This window comes from Molossus molossus, unplaced genomic scaffold (assembly GCF_014108415.1).
Source record: "Molossus molossus isolate mMolMol1 unplaced genomic scaffold, mMolMol1.p scaffold_m16_p_5, whole genome shotgun sequence".
Classification (NCBI taxonomy): Eukaryota; Metazoa; Chordata; class Mammalia; order Chiroptera; family Molossidae; genus Molossus; species Molossus molossus.
Window position 1 is genome coordinate 88,314,640 of NW_023425388.1, and position 19,792 is coordinate 88,334,431.

Consider the following 19,792-nt stretch of genomic DNA (forward strand, 5'->3'; position numbering starts at 1 on the left):
CTCAGACTGTTAAGTTCATTATATTCCACAAATAAGTGAGATCATATGAAACTTGTCTTTCTCTGTTTGGCTTGTTTAACTTAGGATGATACTTTCAAGGTCCCTCCATGTAGTCTCAAAGGATAAGAGATCTTTCTTTCTTACAGCTGCGCAGTACTCCATTGTGTATATGTACCACTGCTTCTTTATCCATTCGTCTACTGATGGACACTTGGGCTGTTTCCAGATCTTAGCGATTGTAAATAGTGCTGCTACAAACATGGGGGTACATATATTCTTTCTGATTGGTGTTTTAGGCTTCTTAGGGTATATTCCTAGAAGTGGTATCACTGGGTCAAATGGCAGTTCAATTTTTAATTTTTTGAGGTAACGCCATAGTGTTTTCCATAGTGGCTGCACCATTCTGCATTCCCACCAGCAGTGCACTAGAGTCCCCTTTTCTCCACACCCTCGCCAACACTTGTTGTTTGATGATTTGTTGATGGCGGCCATTCTGACAGGTGTGAGGTGATACCTCATTGTTGTTTTAATTTGCATGAGATAACAATTTTTTTTTTTTTTTTTTATCCTCACCCGAGGACATTTTTCCATTTTTTGTTCAGGTAGAGTGGGAGGGAGAGAGAGGAACAGAGAGAGAGAGAGAAACATCGATGTGAAAGGAACACATCGAGTGGCTGCCACCCGCACAACTGACCAGGGCCGGGGACAAACTGCAACCGAGGTACGCACCCTTAGCGGGAACCGAACCCGGGTCTCTCCGGACCGCAGGCCGACGCTCTAACCGCTGAACCAAACCGGCCAGGGCGAGATAACAATTTTTAAGATAACTTATTTATTGGCCTCTACATAGTTTAATTAATTATACACTTAATTTCTATTATCTTTAGGAATATTAAAATATCACCCTATAGCAACATAAGAAAACAATTTCTTCCACTAAACTAAAAATTAAGGAGATATTAAGATGTAATTTAAGTCAAATTTGGGAGTAATCATTTGAATTAATTTTAGATTATTCTTACTTATAATATATTAATGTAATGCCTTTTTATTTCCTAGTATACAAAATATTCCTCTTTATTAACTTGCTTCAAATATACCTATGATAATAGGTAGGCAAATTTCCATACACTGATTTTTAAAAAACAGTGGGTAAGTGCTTTTTCTTATCCTAGATATTGCATGCTATGTACTATCTAACAACATGTTTTTCTTTGCAATGCTTATGTGCCACAAAATATAAGTATCGTAATATACTACAGTCAACCTGAAAGAATAATTACTCTACTGTTATTAGATTAACTAAATACATGAATAAATTATATATATAAATATTTACATATAGTGCGTACTTTTTATCAGTTCCAAATATGTACAGAGATACTTAAAATTGTAAGAGCAAAATAATTGATTAGCTCTTTCTACCTCCTAAAAATGGAGTTTCTAAGGAGATGTTATTCTATATCAAAAAGTAAGCATGCAAACACACAGACCAATGGAACAGAATTAAGAGCCCAGAAATAAAACCACATGTATATAGGCAAATAATTTTCAACAAAGGAGCCAAAAACATACAATGGAGAAAAGAAAGTTCTTCAATAAATAGGGCTGGGAAAACTGGAAAGCCACATGCAAAAGAACGAAACTAGACTGTTGTTTGTCCCCACACACAAAAATTAACTCAATAGATCAAAGACATAATGATAAGACCTGATATAATAAATTACATAGAAGACAATATAAATACTAAATTTATGGACTTGGGTCTTAAATGTTCTTAGAGAACATTTTATGAATTTGACCCCAAAGGCAAAAAAAATAAAGGCAAAAATAAATGAATGGGACCATATCAAACTGAAAATCTTCTGCACAGAAAAAGAACCGACAATACAAAAAGGCAACCAACGAAGTGGGAGAAGATATTTGCAAACAACAGCTCCAACAAGGGGTTAATATCCAAAATATATAAAGATCTCATACAACTCAACACCTAACAATCCAATTTAAAAAAATGGGCAGAGAGCGCCCTGGCCGGTTTGGCTCAGCAGTTAGAACGCCAGCCCATGGACCAGAGCGCCTTGGGTTTGGTTCCCACTAAGGGCATGTACCTTGGTTGCAGTTTGTCCCTGGCCCCGGTTGGGGTCGTGTGGGTTGCAGCCACTTGATATGTCTCTCTCACGTCGATGTTTCTCTCTCTCTCCCTCCCGCTCTATCTCAAGAAAAATGCAAAAATGTCCTTGGGTGAGGATAAAAAAAAATTGGCAGAGGACATTTCTTCCAAAAAGACATACAAATCGCCAACAGATATAAGAAAAGATGCTCAACTTCACTAGCTATAGGGAAATGCCAATCAAAACTACAATGATATACCACCTCACATCTGTTAGAATGGCTACTATCAACAAGACAAGGAATAACAAGTGTTGGAGAGGTTGTGGAGGAAAAGAAACCCTCATTCTCTGCTGGTGAAAATTTAAACTGGTACAGCTACTATGGAAAACAGTATGATGGTTCCTCAAAAAATTAAGAATAGAGTCGCCATATGACCTAGCATCCCCTCTTCTTGGTATCTACCCAAAAAACTTGAAAACATTTATTTGCGAAGACATACGAATTCCCATGTTCATTGGAGCATTATTCACAGTGGCCAAGATTTGGAAACAACTGAAGCATCCTTTGATAGATAATTGGACAAAGAAGAAGTGGTACATATATATACAATGGAATACTGCTCAACCATAAGAAAATATGAAATACTTCATTTGAAATAACGTGGATGGACCTTGAGAATATCATGCTAAGTGAAATAAGTCAGATAGAAAAAGAACAATATTATTTCACTCATATGTGAGATATAAAACTGAAAGCAACAAATGAACAAACAACAAAAAGAAATAAAAACTCATAGACAGCCATATAGTGGTTACCAGAGGGAAGGAAGGTGGGGAGGTAGTAAAGGATAAATGAGTCAACTACAGAGTAATGGAAATTGACTTGACTTTGGGTGGTGGGCACACAATGTAATATACAGATCATGTATCATAGAAATATACAGTTGAAACCTATATAAACTTATTAAACAATGTCACTCCAATAAATGTAATTTAAAAGGGAAAATAACTCTAAAAAAGAAGTAAGCATGACTTTTACACCTGAAATTAAGAGATGAAATAGGAGCAAAAGCCTAGCGTTTTCAACTATTTCCACCATGTACAGGTTACCAAAGGCCAAAGAACTCAACTACTAGGAAAGTAGTTGAATGTATTTTTTAGGACATGTACAAAAATTCACACTTTCATCACAATTCTATTCCCAGTTCAATTAAAGGTATGTTTGGTAGTATTTGAAACTGGAAACTTGCACTTTCAACATGAATTACTGTTTTTAATAATTAACACACCTTAAATAAACCAGAATAAGCCAGTCCATTATTCTTTGAAGTTCACTCCACATCTCAGTCTATGGAATGCCAGGCATTACACCATGTGAAATATTTATTTTCTACACATGAATGTTTTTAAAATGCTTATTTATGTTTTCTGTTCATGTAATTAAATAAAATGTATACCCATCTATAAATCTAACATTAGAAAATTCAATTTTACAAAAAAACACCAAAAAGTTGATAGTGTTTCTTTACTCCTTTTCTCCCACATGGTCTAATTTACTATAAAATTTTTCACCTTATAAAAAATAAGAAATTAAAGAGTAAATATCAGTCACTCAAAGATATATAATATCAACAGAGCAGGCTGAGTTTCTGAAGAACAGAAATTATATGATAATCACTGTTGTAGCCTAATGACATAGCACAAACAAGATGCTTAACATGTGACTGTTGAGGGACTTATATTAACTCAGAGATAAAATGTAACGAATAGATATTACTTTCAAATAAATGGAACATAAATATTTTCTATTATGAGGGTTGATCACCAATACTGTTACGTATTATCATATTTAACAAATGTGTTTTTAAATTTTTTTCTCATTGATTGTGGATCTAGTTTTAAGAAAAAAAATTTCTGTTGGATCTGGAGGGAGACTGGAAACTCTTCACTTTCTGGGAAGGAAACTATTCTGGGAAGGAAAGTTCTCCTCAACCCTTACATATGGTCAGTACAGTTTCTATCAAATAGTAGGCCTTCAGTAAATATCTGTTAAAAGGATAGTTCATTCAGTTTTAGAATATTTATTATTGAAAACTAAAATTGTATATCCCATGAGAACTCATAATGTTTACCAAAGGGAATAATTATATAAGTAGTATTTTTCCAGAACTGTCTAAGCACTAAGCTGTTAGATTCACTATGTTTGAATATATATTTAAGAATATTTGGAAAGTTTAAATGAGACATCTCCAGAGTATGAATTTTCTAAATATACACTAAGTATATATGACTTGTTGAAGTTAGGACCTGATCCTTCTATATATTTAATAACTGCATTCCTATAGTACTATTAAAGGCAATCCAAAGTAATGAATAATTGGTCAGGGCAATTTTAAAAATTACATGCAATTTACTATTAGTTAGTGGGAAACCTAATGGTTTTTTCCTTTATCCTTGTTACCAAAAACATCATATATACCAAAATCTTATTTTCTGGGTCTCTTACATGCTTTCTGAACCTTTATTTGTTTTTCTTCATTTAAACAAATGCAGAAAGAAAAGAAGACTAATGGAAAATACCTGAAAACACATCTATTTTTTTTTTTTTTTTTGCATTTATCTTCAGATAGGGTGGGAAAGAGAGAGGAAGGGAGAAAGAAACATCGATGTGAGTGAGACACACCGAGTAGTTGCCACCCACATGACCCCAATGGGGCCAGGGACAAACTGCAACCAAGGTACGTGCCTCAAGCGGGAACCAAACCCAGGACTCTTTGGTCCGCAGGCGGACGCTCTAACTGCTGAGCCAAACTAGCCAGGGCAACGCATCTATTTTATAATTAATATCACCTAGATCTTTTTTTGTTTTTAGTAACAGTAATTTGACCATAATAGGGATGAATAAAACTGGCACATCAGCCAAACTTCCAAATTTTGCTCTGTTAGCTAAAAACTAGACTCAGTTGGATTACTATATTGCTCTGTGAAGATGTCCCCACCCACTTGTGCCATTATCCATTCTGAAAAAATCTAACTATATATGGAAACTTATCAAGTCAGAAATACATTAACAAATTGCATTTTTAATCCAATGAGTGTACATTATGTACAACAGTTAAAATAGCAAAATGATTATATTCTAAATCATAGTCTTAACTGAATAAAATGGAAAATGGACAACTCACTCCATCCCTCCTATGCCCAATTTATTATCAATAATTATATAGCAAGGTCACTTATATGGGGAACAACAGAAAATGTATTTGGGCTCCATAAGAAAAATGATTTAAATATTGAATATCTACATTTATTTCTCTGTAAGGATAAGATGATCCCATAAATTATACCTCCAAAATATACATCAAATCCTTCTTCTCCACATCTCTACTAATCAAGGCCAAGCCACCATAACCTCTCTCCTGGACAATCTCAATAGACCCCTAATTCTACTCTTGCCATCTTCCGATCTCTTTGTGTACTAGCCATAATGCTCTTAAAAATTACTTAAAATAGCCATGGCCGGTTTGGCTCAGCGGTTAGAGCGTCAGCCTGCGGTCCAGAGAGACCCGGGTTCATTTCCCGCTAAGGGCACGTACTTCGGATGCAGTTTGTCCCTGGCCCTGGTTGGTCGTGCGAGTGGCAGCCACTCGATGTGTCCCTTCACGTCGATGTTTCTGTCTCTCTCTCCCTTCCTTTCTCTCCCTCCCACTCTATCTGTACAAAAAATGGAAAAATATCCTAGGGTGAGGATAAAAAAAAAATTACTTAAAATATCTCAATAGCTTCCCATTTTACCCAGAATAATATTAAAACACAACTCCATACTATGACTTCTTTCCTTCTCTGTGGGGTATGGACCCTGACTATCTTTCACAACTAACAAGCTACTCTCTTCTTTGCTCAGCAAACACCAGTCACACTGGACTCAGTCCTCCAAATATACCAAGACCATTTTCCTTCGAGGTCCTAGTCCAAGCAGTTCCCTCTACCTGGAATACACTTCTTCCCACTCTACAATGAGCTCTTTCTCTTCCCTCAGAATGTATCTTAACTGTTACCTCCCCAGATAGGTCTTTCCAACCATCACATTTAAAATAGCACATCTTCCTCTTACTCTCTATCTCAATGCCTTTATTGTTTCTTACACAAATATCCAAGAACTTTTATCATTTTACCGGTTTTTTTTTGTTTTTTGTTTTTGGTCAGTCTTCCTTACTAGAAGGAAATACCATGAAGCACGAACAATGTTTGCCTCATCCTTTTTTCTCCATCAACCAAATATTAAATAGAAAACAATACTTAATAAAATAATCCAAAAGCAGAAGTAATATAATTTCCATGTTTGAAGAAATAGTGGCAGTTTAATGAAATTGTAAGTAGATCAGAATGCTGATACAGTGCATATGTTGCACACCTTAAATAATACAATACATTTTATTTAAAAATAATACTGTAGATATATGAACATCTGGGTAAACTTAGTTTGATTACATGATTGACAATGTACACTGGATAAATTCAATCCATTTTGATCACTTAACTATATGTATTGATCTCCATCATATTTATACTTTCATAAAATGTTGAGTCAAGAACACAATGAAAAACTTCTAATACTGTAGGGGTTTGGTTGATGTATAGTGTGAAACAGGATCTATTCTTTCACCATTTGGAACAAACGACGTATATAGTTAGAAGTACCTGTGTGTGAAGAGAGAAACAGAATGAGCATGATTGAGATATGATGCCTGTGATAAGGAATGAGGAATGACAGAAGGAAATACAAGAAATCTATGATGCCTTTTATACTTAGGTAGTTTATACTTGCAATGATTAATGAAGAAACAAATTTCTACTCTAATATTTTTTCATAATGTTTAATTTTTTAACATAAAAGTAACACAAATTCTTTATAGAAAAGGTTGAAGATATAAAAACAGTAAAATTATGTAATTTAAATTTTACTTTAATCTTGTACCATTAGACATATATTTTTTCTCTTAAGAAAATCCAAATAAAAATGCTTTACTCATGTTATTTTTAGTTTGAAGAAGAGAGCCTTAAAAAACACTGTATATTTTTTTTGCAAGAAAAAGTTTTTAAATATAGTCTTATCCCAAACTCAGAGAAAACACTTAGATGATCAATGAATATTAATGACATTTTATCTTTCTACTTCAAATACTAATCATACCAACTAATTACATGATAACTTATTTTAATTTGTAAATGTATAATAAAATTACATTACATGTTGTTTTTAATCACATGAAGGCATATGATTAAAATTTCCTGTACCTTTACAACTATGAATAGTTTATCCCTGAAAATGAATTTAAGGGAAATTCTTTTAGAAATATTCTTTGTAAATCACCCAGTTTTCCTTATTGAACAACATTTTTAATATTTTCAGTAAAGGTCACTCTTGGACTTTCTAAAGAATTTTCAATTCCTTCCTTTATATTACTTTAAGAACAACATTCAGTTTTGTAATTTGTGAACATTACTTACAGCTACGAATTTTATTAAGCAAGTATTTTCCTGCTTATACATGTTCACCTGTATTTACAAACAACTTAGTGAATTTTACACTCAATGTATTTCAAAGTAATAAATTCAATGAAACTAATAAATTAGATTACTTTTTTGCTGATCTCATTTGTCACTAAATTCCCTGGGGGAAAAAAGAGGGGAAAAATAGATAAAACCACACTATCTTGATAGTAACATAAGCTCACTAGATTCTTGTATCCAAGTCATATTTTTATTTGATGAATTACTTGATTATGTGATTGATGCTTTTGGAAAAGGAGCCACACCCTGAGACACCCATCAACTCTTTCAGGCTATACACACTACTACTTACTAAAGCAGAGTAATCTTTGAATAAATGAACCCCTGGTGGCTACTAACCACTATAATTGATATGCATGCTTACTTACATATGATACAAGACTTTTATATTTGCCTAAGTATCAGTACAGAGATAAAAATGTATCTATTGAGAAGAAAAAGTGTGTGATTTTAAAATAAAAATTACCAACATCTAATAAATATTATGATCTTAATTGCAGGGAAAATTATTAGAAAAAGAGAAATATGAATGTAAATCATGTTTTCACTTACTAAACAGATGAGTGATCTAGGAAGCAACCTATTTTCTGATCAATTCAAGGAGGTTGGGTAATAGGAAGAGACAGTCAAATTGATTTATTTTGTCTTTATAATGCACAGCTTCGCAGCCAGTTAAAGGACAAGAGAAAAGATTGCTTCCTATAGTCAAGTTACTCTTAGAAACGTGTTAAGCACCATGTTAAAAATGAGGTAGTTCACTTTTTTGCCATTATCATTATTTCACCTAGTCTAAGTATGGAAAACTAGGAGGGGAGAAGAAGGCAAATCCTTTTATATTATTTGGTAAAAATAGATAAATAACTTTTCAAAATCTGCTATGTTAATACCCTTAATCAGTAGGCAAGTAATATAAAAATAAAATTTTACCCTTCATAAAATAACAAATTTAAAAAATAAAACATGAATTCCATTAGCTCTTAAGACAAAAAGTTACTAGGAAAATGAACACCATTTTCTTGAAATGAACTATTAATCATATTACTGATATTTATTACGTTTTAGAAATCTAATTTATATTTTACATTAATCTTTCTGTATTTTATACATACTATAATTCTGTAATGTCCCATGTTTCCAATGTTCAAAAACTGGTAAGCTATACTTTGATTCATGTTATCTATGAAACCACAAATTAAGAAAATATTCCCCAAATGTTCATAAAAATAACATTTTGAAGTTTGAGACTTTATTAACTATTAGTGTGATCACTTCAGTTTTTGAAGGTTATTCCAAGGTACTATAAGGCATAATTTCTAATCACTATGACTTAGGCTATAAAAAGCATTTTATAAGCAACAATTTGTGTCTGATGAAAAACATCTGAGCACACTTTCTTTTTAATCTTCTTTTGAAGAACTCCTCCAAATTTTACCCAACTTAGCTTTTAAGGTACTATTTTATCTAAGTGTAATCTTAGGCACAGCCTGTGTTTTTAGTATATTAACACAAATTCAAATTAAGACTTTTAGTAGACTATCTTTAATGATCCTACTTAATAGATGGGTAAACTGAGTGATATTCATTCACTAACATTAACTTAAGCTAAGTAATAAAAACACCCATAAATTATATATATTTGGTAAACATTGTAGGTAAAATGTATTTTAAAAGTATGGGAAAGTCATCAAAATAGATAAACAAATATAAATTATTTCAAGAGGTCAACAAGTAACTTTTCTATGTCCTTAATTTAATATTAATATCTGAAAGGTCATACTTTAACACCTGACATCTTTTGGTAGAATGGCACTTTAGTCTTTTGCAGATTCAGATAGGTATTTTACTTATGTTAATATCCTCAAGGGCCTGTGGTGGTTACTGATGTCTCATAGGCACTTAATGAATAAATATGTGTTGATTGAAGAAAACTACTGCATGAAAATAACTTTTAAATACTTCTAATAAATTTGACTCTTAAAGCATACCTCTCTTTTAGTAGCCCTAGATACCAACATAGAGTACAATATAAATATCTGACTTTTCAATTATAAAAAATTATTTTTCTCTCCTTAAAATACAAAAAGACTGTAAATAGTTACATTATTTTTAACAATCTATTTCACACAGCTAGATTCAATTAACTACCCCTTTGATATTTAATGCCAACAGCCCTTAAAAACAAATGAGGGATACGTGTGAAGATATACACCACCATAGGCCATAGGAGAGAATGGCATTATAGGAGGCACTTATGTGATACATCTTCAAAGGCATGACGGTTGTGTATGATTTCCAAATTTATGTATGCATTTGTCATTTCAATCTGGCAGGTAAAAAACAAAACCAGAAATATTTAGGAAAATATGCCAAAAATACAAATTGTATAAATGAGAACTAATTGTTGATTATGACTATTTCTAAATAAAATTAAATGGTCATATAGGTTTATGACAAGAAAAAAATTTGTTTTACAGCCTTCTCTCTCAACCTCCTCACCCTCACAAAAATGTGCACATTCTTATGTCACAATCGGACCTCCATTTTTATATCTGTAAATTATTCCAAGGCCTTGTATGTCAAATAGTAACTATAACTGAAGTTTTATAATTGAAGTCTCTAGAAAAGTGTGACAAACAGGTGACATTACTGGTGGTCATCACATTACCAATGAGAGCATTCAGTCAGGTACATGCTAGAAAACTTTTATGGTTGTTCGCTGTGAAGTCTAGAGGATTTGGATTGTGTAGGTGATATTTTTTATAGATCTTTTAAAAATCATAGCAAATCCAGTGATATATCTCATAAACATTAACAGAAGAAAATAATTCAAAAATTCTATGGTTTCCATTGTGTAATCTTGACTTTCACTTTCCACACACTATTCACCTTCATTTTACCACTTAACCTACTGAAACAGCATTCCTTAAAAAAAAAATCTGCCAGAGACTGGATTTTAGGAATAGGATACTCACACTAACCCTTATCTCTCTTCACCCCCTTGTGCGCACAAGAAAAGCGAAACCATAAACAGATCTGTGGGCAACTGGTCTAGGAATTATTTCAAGCAAGTGTACTACACTCAGTCTGGAAGGGGCAAAGGGGCTGCTGCGGAGAGGTGAGGGCGGCAGAGTTCGGGAGGCACCTGCTAACAGCGTAGAGCAGAAGCGATTTGCTTTCCTGAAGGCTTGTGAGACCCTACACTTTACCCAGCTAGGAGCGGGCACCAAGAGCAGAAGTCTCCAGTAAACGTGTGCCAGGAAGACTGGCCTGTGGAGACAAGGCAGCCTAGAGCGGTCCCGCGGCCGCCAGTGGTGGCACTCAGATGCTGCCGAGGCTCATTTGGAAGCAGCGGAAACCTCAGCTAGTCAGGTCTCCCGTTCTGGCCAATGTGGATAGGGTGCTCTGGTGAGGGGGCATCCTGGACACCTCGTGGGCGAGCCCGAAGCATCCTATCCCGGGATGAAGTTACCTGCAGTAGGAGACCAATGCCTGGTCCTCAGAGCACTGGTCCTTGAGCATCCGCCTCCTCCCGCCTCCTCCCGCCCCCTTCTGCTTCTCTGCCCGGTTCCTTACCTTGGTTGCTCGAGATGTGACTGCAGTCTCCCGGCCAAACTGTCAGCAGGGGCAAGAAGAAACCTAATTGGAAAAGAAATTCTCGGACTTCGCAGCCCCCCATGGCTCTCCCGGGCTCTCCTCTCTTCCCCCTTAAAGAGAAGTGGCAGCAGCGCAGCCAGGTGTTCTGGATAGGAAAGGGGACCTGGTCCACGTCTTCTTCCTCTTCCTCTTCCTCCTCCACCCAGCCTGCAGGGGGTGTCCCGGGGCGCCCCCCGCGCGAGGCCCCGGGGGCAGGGCACGAAGGTCCAGGCTGCCCAGGTACAGATGCAGCTGCTTCGGAGGGGGACGCTGCCTGCGGCGCCAGGGAGCTCCTGGCGGCTGTGGGCGAGCGGAATTGCATCCACCACCGTGTCCCGCTCGCGCGAGGACTGTTCACTTGGGCCCGGGAGAGCGCGCGCGCAGGAGCGAGCTCGGGCTGGGGTTTGGGGGAGGGATGCGAGGGGCGGGGGAGGGTGCCTCACGCAGGGGATGGGGGAGGGACAACCAGGTGTGGCGGCCCGAGCGCCTCTCCGGACAGAAGCAGGCACTTGCGGAGCCTAAAACGGAGGAGGCGCAGTGTCTGTGAGACGGCGGCGCGGGGGCCGCGGGAACTTTCCTCCGGCCTGTGCGGGGAGAGCCAAGCGAATGACGTGGGGCCGGGAGTGGTCCGAGGCAGCTATCGAACTGCGCCCTCAGCCCCTCGCTGGTGTGGCTACGGCAGCGGCTCGCACCGCGGACACTTCCAACTTGGCCGCGTCTACCCTGCGCCTCGGCCTTGGCAGCAGCTTGCCTGGCATTTCAGAGGCCGCACTCAGTACCCCAAGCACTTTGCTTCCCATTTCTCGGCTGCAGCACCCAGCATTTTAGGCTGGTCAGCTCCCGACACCGCCTCCCCCAGACATCACATCGCCGCCGCTGGGGGGTGGGTGGTGAGTGTTGTGGGCAGGCGCCCTCTGTCCCGGGCGAGCTTGTGGGCGACGCACCAGCCGGACCTCTCCTCAGCGCAGGTCGCCCAAACTTGCCCACGAGTGCGAGCGCCCCAGTTTTATGGCCGCCTCCTCCTCTGCTTCCAGTCCTAGGAAAGCAAAGGGAAGGAGCCAGCAGCTGAGGAGAGTCACATTAGCCTGGATGTGGTCGGGTGCCTGGCGCTGGGCTTCACTGAGGTCTTCGAGTCCCCGTGCGGTGGTGACTTCGAGGCGGAGGTCACGAGCATTGTCGCCGCCCTGGGCGCTGGGATTCCGGGGGCGCCGAAGCGCTCGAGGCGCGGCAGCGTTGGATCGCGCGCTCCGAGCAGCCCAGGGGCTGAGTGGCGCGTGGCCACGTCCACGGCGGCGCCGAGAGCGTGGCCGACTGACCACTCGCGCGCGTGAGCCGCCCTCTCGCGGTCCCCACTCCCTCCCAGCGCTCGCCAGGCTAGGTCAGAAGCCGGCACTGGCTAGTCGGTGGAAACGTGCTGCGTTCGTGCCAGGGCCGGGGCAGCACGCAGGGCTGACAGGGAAGGGGATCTCGGCATCGGTGGTCCTCACACTCTCGCCCCGCGGCGGGCACACAGGGAGGGCCTGAGGCCGGAGAGCTGCTGAGCTCCTCCAAGCCCGGCGCTCTGCTGGCCCGGCGCTCGAGTCTCGGATGCTGCCAGTTCGGCGCTAGAGGGGGTTAGTCGACAACAAAAACGCCTCCACCGCTCGCAGGGGAGGCCGCTCCTGATGCTAGGAATCGAAGGGACGGAGGAATGCTCTCCGGCTAAGCACAAGGCGTTAAGAGCGCGCGGAGGAGCCCACGTTGCTAGTGTGGGGAGTTCTCGAATACTTTATTCGCTGTTATCATCCTCCTCATTTTCTTTCTTGAAGGGACCTAGGCCCTCCTCCAAACTCCAAAGAATGTGTTGGGGAAAAAAAATTATAAATAAATATATATATAATATCAATGGAGAAAAGTGAACCGAGAAGGGAAAGCAGCGGTATTACAAAGGGTAGAGGTTATCATTGAAGTGGGCAGAGGGCACGGGAGGAAAATGGCACAGTGGTAGGAGTTGGGGGAGTGGTAGATGAAGGAGTCAGGGGTTAGCCTTCCACGCTTAGAAAATCCTGAAAAAGAAAGAACCCTCCCTCTTGATGTTTTTCAGCCTTGGGTTTGTATAACTTACTGCAGTTGACGGGATTTGAATTATTTCATTATAGTGAATTGGAGGCAAAGAGAGGCAAAAGATGCCCTATGTCTAATTCGTCTGCTTGGAGAGAATGTGAAATGCAACTGATTTTGAGAATGTGAGGAAGGTTTCTGATTGGTGACTGTACTTTCACTCTCATTAAGAATTCAAATACTGCCTCTCTAAAGGTGTCCACGCCAATTTCAATGTATGGGAATCACTTCTGAAAAAATAACCAAGTTTTACATGTTGGAATTCAAAGAAGTAAAATATTTTTGTGTGTGATTTTGCTACTGATTTTACCACTTACTGATGTTGACTGAGCACACGTGCATTTGTAAACTGAATTCATAATTAACAAAATGTAAAATTAAAGGGCTATAATATAAAATTATTATGTCTAAATAATAATTTTCTAAGAAGTGTTTAATGATTCATTATACTTATGTTTTCAAAATAATTTTTATGTACTTTATGTCAAAGAATATATTTCCTGCCCTTTTAATAATTAAATTTGAAAATTTAAATGTTGACTTACAGTGAATAGTTTTATAGACTTAAGTAACAACTCATTAAGAGAAAAATTGTGTCCAAAAAGATACTCTTTATAAATGCCTAAAATATACTATGTTCTGATAAACTGAAGGAATGTATAACACTGTTATTTTAGAAATGTAAACAATGTTAATCTATTTTTAAACTTCTGGTTTTCAAATTAACTAGACTTGCAAAGAGATTTTTTAAGTGAAAAATCCCTAGAGTAAAAATATTTAATACCAAAATGTTAAATTCTTATACTTTGCTTGAGTATAACATTTTAGAGAATACAATATAAACAGAACATCAAGAAGCTTATTTTTAAATTAGGCTAGAAGGAAATTAGGCTAATAGATGGAGAGGTAAGAAGGAATGGAGGAAGGAGGGAAGGAGGGAGGAAGGAAGGAAAGAAAGAAAAATACAAAAGAGCTAAGGTTCATTTCTAAGAATCACAATTAATTACAAGTCATGGTACAATATATAAAACAAACTACTTACTTCAGAGTAACAAAAACAACTTAATTAAACTGGATTTCTATCCTTACCCCTACCTGCAATTCACCTAAATTCATACTTTTTGTTTGTTTTTAAAAGTCAGAGTCAATTATGATACAATATATTAATTTTACCTGGTCAAATAATTAATTGTCACATTTTGGTTTGGGTTTTTAAGAAAAAAATAACTATAACATTTTTCTCAATATTAAAATAAACACACTTCATATGTTTAGATACTTTCTATTGCATTGTTTAGGAGATAATGTCCTCAAGTAAAAACTTAAAGAAGATGAATTGAAATATAATCATCATGACCTTAGACTATAAGGAGATTCCATGGGTTTGACATTATTATTAATTTCAAAACATGATTGTAAAAAGAATTACCATAACCATTGACTATTTGTGTAATAAGTTATATACATATAAATATATATATTTATATCTACACAAATGTGTATTCATTCTAAAATATTCGTTGAGCTCTTTTTATATGCTACTTCTCTTCATTCAGAGACGAGTTAATGGTTTTATGAGTAAAAGTAATTTGTTTTTAAAAGCTAACTTTCTAAAATATTGTCATGGTTATCTTAGGTGGGTTAGAAGCAATTGCACTTAAAGGAAATGTACTTCCTTTTTTATTTTCTGCAGTGTTGATGTATTTGCTGACATGTGACAATTTAAAATTGTAAGCCACTCAATGAACCAGATGCAATATTCATGTAGAGTTATTTGCACTTGTCCATTTAAATCATACCCATATTCATGTTTCATTTTTCTGTACTATGTTGTTCACAATTCTTCTGTATTCTCTCAGATCATTGGTCTGGATTCAGGTAAGAATAATTGCATTTTTATTAAATAGAATAGATGACACTAAAAATTAGTCTAACCTTTCATTTATAGTAGAAATAATAGTATTCACAAATACTGTTTGCTTTTTAACATGATAAAAGAAAGAGAGAATTAACCTGCAATTAATTCCTGTAGGGAAAAAAGAATTATAATGTTTAATAGTCAGCATGTTTCAAAGCTTGAGAAAGTTTTACGTATTTTAGTCTGATAGAAGAGTAAGTTATTCCATTTATATCTGTAATTTTTATTGTCTAAGGTCAAGGTAGAAGAATGTTAATCTTGAAGTGTGTCAAAACATCAGGTCTTAAAATATTAATTTAGTAAGTTGAGTAGATACAATTGTCTGTCTTTTTTGTAAATATAAAATTAAGAGATATGGTGCAAACAATACTATAGTTGCCATGTTATTAACATTAAAATATAAATTAATTCAAGATTAAATTGTATGTTTTAGCGTGCCTACAACTAACGTTAAAAAAATTCACAAAGTTAAATATTTATAAAAATAATGTATATGTGTGAGTGTGTGTGTTTGTAATTCACTTAAAACAGCCTTTCTAGTACTTTTCTAATTCGATGACCATTTACCAAGTAAAATTTTCATGTGCATTAGTGCTGAGCATTATGAGCAAGGTACAAAGATTATTATATTTAGTTCCTAACCATCAGGAGTTTATATTATATTGAAGGACAAAGACATGAATTATTCCAACACAAATCATTCTATAATGTCTCCTAATGAAGTTCCAAATTATTAATAGTTATAAAAGAGGAAAGGAGTCATGCCCTTTCCCTCTTGGACATGGGTATCTATAGTTACTACTTTTGCTTGAGTTAAACTTATTCTTCGTTTGCATTGATTCATCCTCTGAAAGTTAATGCATGAACTTTTTACTAACATCAAATACAATATTAAAGGGTATGTACAATGACCAAATAATTCAACTGGATTATAATTGTATGTTTTTGACTAGATTATAATTGTAGATTATAAAGTAACTTGAATTTTTAAAATCAAATTTAATAGTCTGTGTGGCATCAGTTACCCACAGAAAGTAATTTTAGCTAAATTATGTAGAGAATTTTTAAAGGATATATTTAAATTTATTTTAATTTTATTAGTAACATATTACTTTGTTTATCTTTCATGCCCTAGAATGATCAGCTCTGTCAAAACAATTTTATTTTCATTCAATTATAACAAATATCAAACACATATTCTAAAATTCAAGCAGTAAACAACTGATAGAGATAAAACTACCTTTAAAAAACCTCTTTCTGAATTAAAGTTTGCATGATTATTTCCATCATAACAAATAAGGTAACACTATAACAAGAATACTGCTATTAATTTTTATTCAAGTACCAAATTAGTCTATCAAAATAGACTTAGTATTTTGTCTTGTATTATACCTGCATTCAGACACCTTATACCCTGCTTCAGTAAAAATATTTTGCAATAAAATACTTGAGATGTCAATGTTTAATGTTAAATTTATTAATATTCATATTAATAACCAATGTTACCTAAACATTTTAATAATTTTTATCTAAAGAATGCAAAATATATTATTTTACTATCGTCAAATTAGAGATAGATATCATTATATTTCCAAGTGACCTATAACAACCCTATAAAAACTTAATATGCCTAATATTTACCTTTTATGTCAGGGGTCTATATCATTTTAATCGTGTATTTCTTAACTATGGCTGTTAAAATTTTTTTCATAGAATATAAACATTACTCAGTGTCATCTTATAATTATTAGGTGATTAAAAATTCTGTATAACTCAGTTATACCAATCATTTAAATATTAGCATATGTTTTTTTTATTTTCTTGACTAAATTTGGTTCACATATCAGTCTTCCCAAGGACCTTGAAAAGTTTTTAAAAGTCAGAGAATGTTTCTTTTACATCTCTACCAAAAAAAAAGTGCTAAATAATTGTGTTTAAATACTAATTATATTTACCTTTTTGGTCAAATTTACCATCTTTATTAATTGTCTTTATTAAGTTTGCTTAAAGGCTAATTTAGTACTTACACATTTAAACTGTAAAAATAGTACCTAATTGTCCCTTTTCTATTTATTAAAGACTAATAAATACTTGAGTCATTATAACTGGAACATTTTTATATGTGACTAATATATGTTTATATATACATTGTGCCTATCCTGAGTTGTTATGAAAATGATTTTTTACTACTCAGGGAACTAAATCCCACTATAGACCCCTTTTTTGAGACTCCTCTAGTATTTCAGTGATAAATTCCACTATGGTTCATAGTATTAGAAGTACACTTACATTCATAGTATTTGATATTCAATTATAATGTCTTTGATATTTTCATAAGTTAAAATAACATTTTCTAAATTAGTGAAAAATACAAATATTAGATTAGTATTAATATAGTCAACTACTATTCTTGATTCATTGCTCTTGACTTGTTTTGCATCAAGTATTGAATTATATAAGAAATGTGAAGTGTATATATACATATAAGTGTATATATATATACACAAGTTTCATGCTTATATTTGAATATTTTTACTTAATGAAAAATGTCTTTTTCATTGAGAATATGTACAACTTTCAAATAAAATATTAAGGTTATATGTGATTTATCTAAAACACATGCTATATATTAATGGCAATAGAACTAATGCCCAATAGTACTTACTGCAGTAGCTTTGTGTATTCGAATGCTTCTAGTGTGACAGAGGAACTGAATTTTGTTTCCATTAATTTTAATAAATGTAAAATTAAACAACCATATGTGGCAGTGGCAACCACAATGGACTGCACCCTATTTTATTTATGTATATACAGTTTTATTTTCAATACTTTTACATTAGCAATTAGGGAAAATGAAAAAAATGATTTGAAACCATGTAAACATCCAGTGCACACAGTATAACTCTACAAAAATAGCTTATAGTTACCATAGAAATTCTGTCACACATAGTAATGTTTATCATGAACAAATGAAACTCACTTTGAACAATAACTCAAAAACTCTGCTACTACATGTGTTTACATTGTATTCAAAGCTAATCTGATATGATGTGCTTTTTGTATATTACATTGTGTTGGTTAGAAGACATTAAAAGGAGTCACTGATAGAAAGTCATATTATTAAAAATTATTTCAGTTCTGAATAGCATTACTTGCCTAATATGCTTAATCTTTGATGCTACAATTTTTAAAATGGTTCAAGGGCTGCCATCAACCCTGCTATGCCCACTATGTCTCTTACACTGCCCTGAGTTCCACAAAGTAATAACCTGAGAGATTCAGTAACAGTAGTGAAGTTTCCACAACTAACAGTCTTATCTAGAGATTTGTTAAAGAAGCAGAAGATTCTTCCATTTCGATGCTCGTGCTTTCCTTTGTTGTTTGTTTTGAAAGTGATAAAACAGGGACCAAAACCCAGGCAGTCTGGACCCAAAAGCAGTGCCATTAATTGCTATGTTGCCTTTCTTGTAATCACTGAAAATTGACCCAAATATACACAAGCATGGACATATATAGTTTGCGTATACTTTCTGTATGTCTATTTAGGTAAAATTTATCTAATTCTATGAAGTTAAGCTCAAGTCATGGAAGATTTTTAGTGAATCTTCTTCCCAAGTGTGACTCAGTTTCCAAATTTCCTCATGCATTGTTCTCATGGCAAGATACTTTTTCACTTTTTTCTTAAAATCTTTCTCTTGAATAGCACCTGTCTCCCAGTGCTACTAACTCACATTTACTCAGCTATTATGTTTTGCATTGCATGTGAAGAATCTTTTAACAGCACTGGATATTAAAGTGATGAGCATAACAAACAAAAGCATGCTCACATAGAACTTACATTTCTAGAGTTAATATGTAACAAGTGTTCATCATGTGTCTTACACTGTTTCTAAATGCATTATACAAGCTAGCTCATTTAATAGTCACAGCCCTGTGAGGTGGTTACTGTTTTGTATTCATTTTTACAAATGATGATACCAAAACCTATAGGTTACATGCTACTAAGAAGCAGGGCAATGATTCTTACATTTTAAAAAGTGCTTTGTCTGCTCTTTATAATGCAGGCAAAGTAGAGAGAAGAAATATGAGTTTGGGGCGGTAATTCTGGAGTGAGATAATAGTGGTTTTTGTTAGGGTGATGATAGAGAGGAAGAAGTGAATGGATGAATTTTTTTATACATTTTGAAAGGAGAAAGTATAGGACTTCCTAATAATTTGGATAGTTATTTACTAGAAATGGATCAAGTGCCAAACAATACAGATACACAGTTTATATTTTTAAAAATAGGCCTAGTAAACCATAAATTGAGCTATTGAAGAAGACTTTGAAACAATGTTTATAGCTTCTGAACTATGTATTTTCAGAAGAAATAATTTTCTGCATTCTTAAATTATACCTAGATTCTGTTCCCATTCTTCTTCAAGAAAATCAGCTCAGATCATTCCGAATATTTAA

At 35.4% G+C, this 19,792-nt stretch overlaps 1 protein-coding gene across 1 annotated transcript in view; it reads right to left on the minus strand.

The window, feature by feature from the left end:
- EPHA6 (EPH receptor A6) overlaps positions 1–11,664 on the minus strand; it is a 1,023,649-nt gene extending 1,011,985 nt beyond the window's left edge. The window contains exon 1 of the mRNA XM_036242820.1: positions 11,259–11,664. Coding sequence (XP_036098713.1) covers positions 11,259–11,640 — 382 coding nt within the window. The 5' untranslated portion in view covers positions 11,641–11,664. The remainder of the gene's footprint in view (positions 1–11,258) is intronic.
- Positions 11,665–19,792: the final 8,128 nt, after the last annotated feature.